The sequence below is a fragment of the Sinocyclocheilus rhinocerous genome, unplaced genomic scaffold (assembly GCF_001515625.1).
Source record: "Sinocyclocheilus rhinocerous isolate Xijiao unplaced genomic scaffold, SAMN03320098_v1.1 scaffold1555, whole genome shotgun sequence".
Lineage (NCBI taxonomy): Eukaryota > Metazoa > Chordata > Actinopteri > Cypriniformes > Cyprinidae > Sinocyclocheilus > Sinocyclocheilus rhinocerous.
This window is the reverse complement of record NW_015644043.1, coordinates 482,161-491,337: the sequence shown is the minus strand read 5'-3', so window position 1 is coordinate 491,337 and position 9,177 is coordinate 482,161. Positions and strand designations below refer to the sequence as shown.

The 9,177-nt window shown below is 34.8% G+C and overlaps 1 protein-coding gene across 1 annotated transcript in view; it reads right to left on the bottom strand.

Moving 5' to 3' along the window:
* Positions 1–9,177, bottom strand: part of LOC107757908 (TBC1 domain family member 19) — a 26,285-nt gene that overhangs the window by 11,262 nt on the left and 5,846 nt on the right. The window contains exons 7-13 of the mRNA XM_016575513.1: positions 8,717–8,763; positions 8,263–8,373; positions 7,425–7,497; positions 7,019–7,057; positions 5,568–5,680; positions 2,642–2,716; positions 1,445–1,507 (exon numbers count right to left, since the gene is read on the bottom strand). Coding sequence (XP_016430999.1) covers positions 1,445–1,507; positions 2,642–2,716; positions 5,568–5,680; positions 7,019–7,057; positions 7,425–7,497; positions 8,263–8,373; positions 8,717–8,763 — 521 coding nt within the window. The remainder of the gene's footprint in view (positions 1–1,444; positions 1,508–2,641; positions 2,717–5,567; positions 5,681–7,018; positions 7,058–7,424; positions 7,498–8,262; positions 8,374–8,716; positions 8,764–9,177) is intronic.

Here is a 9,177-nt window from a genome sequence, read left to right as displayed (position 1 = left end):
CTCGTGTTAATTGTGTTAATTTGATTCCAGGTGTGTCTCCTTAGTCCCCTCGATTAGTTCCTCATTATCCTGTGTACTTAGCCCCAGTCTGTGTTGGTCGGTTCTACCAGTGATGTACGTGTGTCTACCTCCTGTTTCCTGTGTTGGATTTACCCTCTGTGTTGGATACTATTAAAGACTCTTTCGATTATCCACGGCTCCGTGTTCCTTCGGGCAGCATAACGTGACACCAACACAGTCAATTTTTCATATTTAGGAATATGTTTTGGTATTGCAAACTAAGAATACCTTAGAAACCACACAGAAACACCCTGGCAACCTCTCACAACACCCTAGCATTGTGGTTGCAAATTTTGCTCAGCCAAGTACTACTTATATTTTCTTCAAAAATATAATATTATAATACAATAAAGCAATGTCACATTAAAATAGAGTTGAAGCGCTCTAAAAAAACAGAGAACCTTTAGAGTTTGAATTTCTGTTTACTCTTGCTAATACACCATCAAGAGCCGCTTTTGGACTGTATTAGAAATTATGAACCTTTTCACACTACTTTTCATAAAATTCACCTCTCTAATCGTCATATCATGACCACACGGCGCCTGAAATTCTTGAACTACCCAAAGAGTTCACACTAACCCAGTATTCACAAGCAACCTTTATCACCGCACACCTGCAACTCATATTACCGTTCCATAGTGACAACACAATGTGCTTGTGAAGCCCAAAACCTCTGGCCAATTCTGTTGAATATTTCAGAGAAAACTCAGACACAAATAGTCTCAGGACAGAAGCAAAGAGGCACATTGATGGTTGTCCAGAGAATACCAGCTAATGAAACACAAGTGAACCGCAACTTTAAAAATCTCCCTCAAATTTCTTGCTTTTCAGACATAATTGCTGGCATTTTTTCAGAACAATTTATGAAACTAAGCTAGAAAGAGTGTATTCTTCCCTAAAAAGGCCTCATATATAAGGCAGTGTATCTCAATAATTTTAACTATTTTATAGGGAAAAAATTAAACTAATCAAATTAAAGTTGATTATGATTTTGTGGTGCAATTGAATATCAAGCAGTGGAAATTCATTAAAGCTCTTATAATAAAAAAATGACTCATGAATTCCCCATGCATAGAGAAGTCTATTTAGAGAGGACTATCTGTGAGACTACACAACAGTCCTATCTTTATCTATCTTGTTTTAGGTACATGAAGTCAAAGAGCATGGGTTTGCATGGGTAACATTCTCACGATAATTTAGTCTACAGTCATATATGTGTACAAAGACCTCTATCAACGTCAAGTCCAAAATAACTTGGGAAATTGTTCTCCTTCTTTGATTATCAAAGCTTTTTTTATGACTCTGTGAGAATTCTCATTTGTAATCAGCTGATTGAAAGGTTGCATTGTAAATGTGTTACACAGAGCAACATGCATTCACTCACTTGATATAAATAGTCCTCAAACACAAAGTAGTAATCGTCATTACTTGCAGTCAGCTTCACATCCTGAGAAGAAAAGGAATCAGGCATTTTAATCGGACACAGGAGCACTAGGGGTACAAAAATGGGACACTCTTCAAATATATATATAATAGCATTGCAAACAAAAACAATTCAATCCTCTTCCCATTTTATCTGTTTATCAGTTAAAGGGGTCATATGACGTTGCTAAAAAATAACTTTATTGTGTGTATTTGGTGTAATGAAATGTGTTTATGTGGTTTAAGGTTCAAAAAACATTATTTTCCACATACTGTACATTATTGTTTCTGAAACATGTTGATTTTTACAAAGCTCATCATTCTGAAAAGCGAGGTGTGCTCTGATTGGCCAGCTATCCAGTGCGTTGTGATTGGTCGAATTCCTCAAGCGTGTGACGGAAATGTTATGCCCCTTACCATACTGTGATGCCGTGTCCCGGTGCGACAAGACAAAACCAATAAAACCCATTATAAACGAGGCATTTGTAGCATCCAGTGGGGACATAATTACGGATTATAATGACTTATACTGTCTTTTTACGCGTTGCGTTGCGCCGCGTAAACATAAAACCATGTCTGCATTTGTGATCGGAGAAACGACAAACAACAAGCGCTACTCTACACTGCTCAATCAATCAAATGAATAGTCTCAAACGAATCGTCAGTGGCAAATCCTTTAAATATGAAAACGTACTTACAGGGTCTGTGAGTCAGAACAGCCGGCATTGTAGTCTACTCAACAGGATCAGTAAACATTCCTCCATAAAATGTGCTGCACACAAAGCCTTCTTTCTTTGCGTATACATTTGGGTGGTGTTATGCAAATCTTCCCACACAGTGACGTAGACATGTGGGGGCATGTTTAAAAGTGGCATTTTAGGAGGGTGTGGAAGAGTCTTAACTTTTATAAAGAATATCTCTTTGGGTTTGAGACTTTAGTCTTTGCAACTTTAGGGATCTTATCTATTATCCAAAGAGAAAGGAAAACTTGAAATCGCATCATATGACCCCTTTAAGTATATAAGGAAAACGTGATCTTAGAAGAGATGGGCCTTTCAGAACTCTTACTCTATTGGTCAAAACCTATTAAGGAAATTTCAATAGAACAAATGGTGCATACAAAACAATTTCCATCAAATAAATTGCACTGTAAATGTACCTTATATATTAGGTTGTCCACCAGCAGGTCATGGTTTATAACTCTAGCCTTCAGCTGTTCATAATGTGTTATGTCCTGTTTAATGACATAAAAACAAAAGAATTGACACTGAGTGAATTCATCTGAGTCAGCTGAATTGAATTAACCAGTACATAATGGAGAAAGAAGCACCTATACGTAGATCAAACTATCCCCAGTCATTACAGCTAAGTTAATTATACTAACCAATTAACAAATTAAACTGCTATTAAGAAGCATATTAATAAGATTGCGGAGTCAAAAATTAAATGTCACAAAAGGCTGTGCTGGAACAAATCACTGCATATTATTAGAACCAGATTTAAATCATCTTTGATTAGATGTTATGCTCTGTTTTTTATTTAAATATATATATTTTTTTAGTAGTAAGATATTTTTTTATAACTAAATGCCCTTTTCATTGATAACCTCACTGTCAGAGAGATAAATTAATGTGACATAAAAAACACATATAGTAAATATAGTTACATTAGTTACTATATTATGAGTTGAATTATTCAAAATAATAGGGTACAACGGGGCTAAAGGCCCACCTTAAGAACAAATGTGCTATTCGCTGCGCCTAAAATGTATAATTGCAGAAAAAATACATACGTTGTATTGAACATTAATGGAGCAACAGATTTTGTGTGAAAATAAATCATTCAAGTTGTTTATTTTGTTTAAAAATCGTATAAATGTATGAGGTGGCAAGGGGGGCCTTTTACCCCACACACGGGGTAAAAGGCCCACCAGCATGGGGTAAAAGGCACATGGTATTGATACAAATACTTCAGCTAAAATAATGTTTTTTAAGTAATGTCCAAGTTAATACTTGTTCAAAACAATCACTTTAGATTTGTAGTCACGTTTGTACTATTTTCTGCTTATTTAAAAAAAGAATTCATTTTTGTTCAATAAATATACTGTCATTAAAATATGTTAATATAAAAATATATTTTAAAATACAGAAACAAAATCATTTTAATAATTAAAGATTCTGAAAGTATTGAAGGAGAACCAATAATAATTTAATATATATTTACAGTAGTAACAACAAATTATATTATATTTTATTATATGATATGATTAATATCATGTTTTTAAATATGATGGTTTCATTCTAAAAATGGGGATTATCTCTAATATGGACACCCAACAAAATATATGATATTTACCATCTGAATCTAACCATGTCATGTCAAGAAATGGAAAAGTCAGCCATCTATTAATTATCATGTTAATTACTGTGCGCCTTTAGCCCCAACAGCAGGGGCGCTTTTTACCCCAAATACCATACTTTTACATATTTTTTCGTTATTTAAAAACTGTTGCTTTAATTATCTTAAACAAAACTGAAAATCATAAAGAAGACCTTTGTCTCAAAAAAATTATTGTAGCTATTCTCATTTGCTACTTAAATCATAAATACATTTTAAGAAACATCAAATATTAGATCAAGTAAGCACAGAATCAACAAGGATCAGACAAATAAACACGTGCATCTTGAAAAGCAGATGTTTTGGAAAGTGCTACTCCATGTTTTTGTGCCATCTAGTGGTTTAGATTAAAATAATATCAAAGGCGCCTTTTACCCCGGGGCGCCTTTAGCCCTGTTGTACCCTACTGTTCATAAAGAGACACTGCAGTCAAAAACATTCAATTTTTCTGCATTTAAGTCATCCCAGGAGGTTCTTATACGTGCAAACTAACTTTATCATAATTAACTTTGCTTATCCCTTCATTTTAAACATATACGCCCTAAGACAGGCTCCAATCATGAGTCTTTCTAAAAGACTGGAGGGACAGGAGAATTTTCCCCATTTTTATGGGAGGATAGGCATGTGAGCTGGTCCCTGTCATCCAGACAGCTGCTTTATCAGCAGTTGCACAATTGTTCCACCTGAAACATTTAAACCTCTTCCCCTCTGTCATTCCACTGGCTCCACATCTACAGCACTAGCTCAAAAAGTAAGGGATTACTCTACTTGCCCCACGCCGGGTGTTTGTCTTCTTATTAACACATAGAGAAAGTGCATTCTCCAGATGCTGTTTCACTGCTTTAATGAAGGCCCAAGGACCCATCAGCCAGCTGGGAGACATTGCTTCACATCTGAAAATGGTAGCTATTAGAGGGCCAAGGAGGAAAAAAAATAAATAAATCGCAGCGGGTACCTGCTCTGTCATTTCTGCCCCACAAGCAGCTCAAAGCTAATTGTATTAAGAAGGATTACGTATTTAAGAGTGTTTTCACACTTGATTGGACTGCTTGGTCTGGATCAGAGTACAATTTCAGATGTCTTTTCACATTTTGAAAGGCATTATGCTATAAAAAGTATGCAAATTATACATCATTAATAGCGGCTGCCAAACCACCTTATAAAGCAAACTCAAACATGGCTTTCTGGCACGCAACAGCAAGAATCACTTTCACACCAACCGAACATCCTTCATCCTGATGTCAAATTGATTTGAGCCTGTACCAAAATCCTACTGTAAAAAATGTTTGCATCTTATATTTCATTTTTATTAACTCTCACAAGAAAAGTGTTATTCTTGTATTACTTTTACTCTGAAACTGTAATTTTCACAGCATATGGAACATTTCAGCCATGAATGTGTATGATAAGTACACATAAATATCCATAAAATGTCGGTTCTGGCACATTCACAACTGCCATAAATGTCAATTAAGATATACAAAGTTTCAGTTGTTTAAATCTACATAAATATTTATGGTACTGTAGTTTTATATATGTTTGAAGATCTGTGCATGACTGTGTGTGTATAAAAGGGAGGGGAAAAAAAGGATATATACACTACTGTTCAAAAGAATGGTGTCGGTAACATTTTTAATGTTTTTGAAAGAAGTCTCTTGTGCTCACCAAGGTTACCTCTGGATAATTACCTCAGGATCATTAGTCGTATTCAGGATGAGAGACCATAGCTGGGCCCTGAGACCGGTGGGGCAGCCCTGTCTGCTGTACTGCTGCGCCGCTGCACTGTCTTGCTCACTCACCACTACAGAAATGCAGATAAACAGGAGTGGGACCCTCACACGTTTTAGTAAACACTTTTGAGAGGCTCTTAGCCATTTAAAGAGAAACTTTCTGGATGTGTCTAAAACCTAAAGCAGTTGCCTTGATGTCAATTCTGTCAGTGACTAAACAGGCAGTGTTCTGTATATGAAGGAGCATCCTAAGGAAACCCGTAATATAATGTCTAATGATCTGGAACACTTTAGAGAAAACCAAGCAAATATTTAGTAACTTACACTACTGTTCATGTTTAGGACTTTTTAATGTTTTTTGAAAGAGATCTCGTGCTCACCAAGGCTGCATTTATTTCATCAAAAATAGATTAAAATATTAATATTGTGAAATATTATTACAATTTAAAATAACTTGTCTATCTTAATATGTTTCAAAATGTATCAGCACATACAGTATCTCACAGAAGTGAGTACACTCCTTAAATATTTTATTATATCTTTTCATGTGACAACACTGAAGAAATGACACTTTGCTACAATATAAAGTAGTGAGTGTACAGTTTGTGCACTTTTGTGGCCAGTGGTTTAGACATTAATGGCTGTGTGTTGAGTTATTTTGAGGGGACAGCAAATTTACACTGTTATACAAGCTGTACACTCACTACTTTACATTGTAGCAAAGTATCATTTCTTCAGTGTTGTCACATGAAAAGATATAATAAAATATTTACAAAAATGTGAGGGGTGTACTCACTTCTGTGAGATACTGTACATACCTGTGATGGCAAAACTGAAGAAAACCATCTTCAGTTTCTTCAGAAATCATTCTAATATGCCAATTTAGTGCTTAGGTTTAAATTCTTATTAATAGCGATGTTGACAACAGTTGTGTTGCTTAATTAATATTTTAATATTATTGTTATTTTCAGGATTTCTTAATCAATAGAAAGCTCAAAAGAACAGCATTTATTTGAAATAGAAATCTTTTGTAATATTACAAAAATGTCTTTACTGTCACTTTTGATAAAGTTTATGCATTCTTCCTTGACGATTCAAAGTATTAATTTCTTTCAGAAAAAAAATAGTGTAAGTGTAACTGCATTTTCCTCATTATAAACACAATCATAATTTCATTCAATTGAAAAACAAAGTGACACCATTCTGTTCTTTTGAAAGTATAGCATCATGGGATATCACAGGCAGTGGAGGAAACATCAATGCTGCCTTCAAAATCGGACCAGACTGTATTTTATTTGAGGGGAAATGGAATGGCAAATATTAAACAAATATTCTCCACAAGACCAGTGATAAAGCAGTATTAAACAAGCATTTGTGTCATGATAACGACAAAAATAGTTTATTTTTACCTTTTTTTCCAATGTGAATGTGCTCACTCTCAAACAAATCTGTGTTGAAACAGCAGAGAGATAGAAAAGAAGTGAGAGTGCAAACAGAGCATACAACACCAATATTTAAAAAATGAGCAGTGAACCTCTTTGGTAGCATTCAATACAATACATAAACACACTACATACAGAGTTTAGAGGGTCAAAACATCACGAGCAGGCGGCATACAGTAGGTGAAGCTTCTGTTGACTTGTGACGTGTCAGTAGGAGAAAAGCCTCCTTTGTTACTTATCAAAACCAGGAGGAACAACCTACAACTATTTGAACTAGTGTGGAAGGACTCTGGGATCTGGCAGTAGTGGAGCTCAACCCATGTAATTCCATTACTCCATGATCATGTTATGGACGAAATGTGTAAATATTTACCTGGAGGAACATGAGTGTGATCATCTATACCAAGTTGTCCATAAGTAAGACCTAGTTCTGGATACATTTCCCTCTGTAACAAATACAAATAATTGGTCAGAAGTATCAAAATATCTGATCCCTACCAATAGATGTGGGTTAAAAGGAATTTTATTTTACATCAGTCATCAGCTGTTTTAAAAAGTGGATGGCAATGTGAGGTTTGATAAATTACACAATGTAACAAAAATTAGTTTCACTTATATTTTTATGGTTCTTCGATTCTGTGGTGCCAATTATTATTGTACTAGATACGTTTGTACTAATTTTGGGGTATTGTTCTTTTGCAAAGATGGAAACATTCTGTAGTTTCTGTAACATTATGTAATATTCTAGTGCTTTCTGGAACATTCCAGAACATTGTGGGACAAGTCATAAAAGACAAAAATCATCCAGCATACACTTTTGATAACTGTTTATGTTAAACTGTTGTTAGCTCAGTATTATGCATGTACCATGTAATTTTTATGCATGAGTAATAACAGATTCGCTTGTACAAGTTGTATTTGTTACATTTGTTGTTGTATTTAAACATATTTGTTTTAGTTTTCATTATCAATGTTAATGCTACACAAAAAGTCATATGATTTTCCTATTCAGCATGTCAAACTTCATAAAAACATTTATTTTTCACAGCAGTGAGCACCAAGATAGTTTCCACAATCACTTTTCTCTAACTCTTGATTACTGTAATTTGTTTAGAGAAATGGTTTCAGATAATTATCAGCTGTCGCAATGCAAATTGTTTGTGTCTTGACATAAAAATAGAACGAAGTGAAATAAAAAGAGGGAGCCTCACCATTTGAGGAATGTCACGGACGTTGAAGGAAACCTGGATTAATCCCCAGTGGCTTCTGACTGTGAGATCTTCACTGCGCTCATTATTTGGGTTTCTTAAACCAACCAACACCTACACAACAAGAAATGTTATGTTCCATCTTACCTAAATAAGAATATATATGTATAGTAAAAAGTAATGGACATGATAAATGCTACAACCTTTGATAACATTTTCTACAAACCCCTCTTATCCCAGCTGAATATGCCAACTATATATAGACAACTATTCATAAGTGTAAACACAGTGGCTCTGTGGTGCCATCAAAACAACCTCTCAGTCAATTCTCACTCGGAGTAATTTAGCCGAACATTTCCTGAGGGAATCCAATCAGCTGCTTCATATCCAGGCCTATCTTTCTCATTTGGACCGGATGTTTTCAATAAACTGATTTGATTATGAAAGCGAGACCCACCTCAAGGAAATCTTTGGGTGCATAGACAGGCCTGAATTTGCTTAGGTCTGCAATAAAAAAAAACACAGATCTGAGTGCTTCCAAACTTGTATATTATAATAGCCTACCAATTAGTGTAATTGAAAACAAGAGAGCAATAGAACATGGTTGAGTGGAGGAAAGTGGAAAAGATGCAAACATGATGATGAAATTCTCTCAATCTTAACCCTTCAATCATGCCAAAGACATTCTGTTGACGTGGTATTTATAATACAGCAGAGATAACAGCTCTAGAAGTAATGGTAGCCTTAACTTACTGTTACCTCTGTATTTTTACTGCGTGTATGATCTCATTTCACAGCCACAGTGATTAATATTGATAAGTAATAGCTGAAAAATGTTGTCAGTTTTTAAAACTCAGGAAAAAAAATAAGTACACAAAAATATAAGTATACTAAAAATATATATATATATATATATAT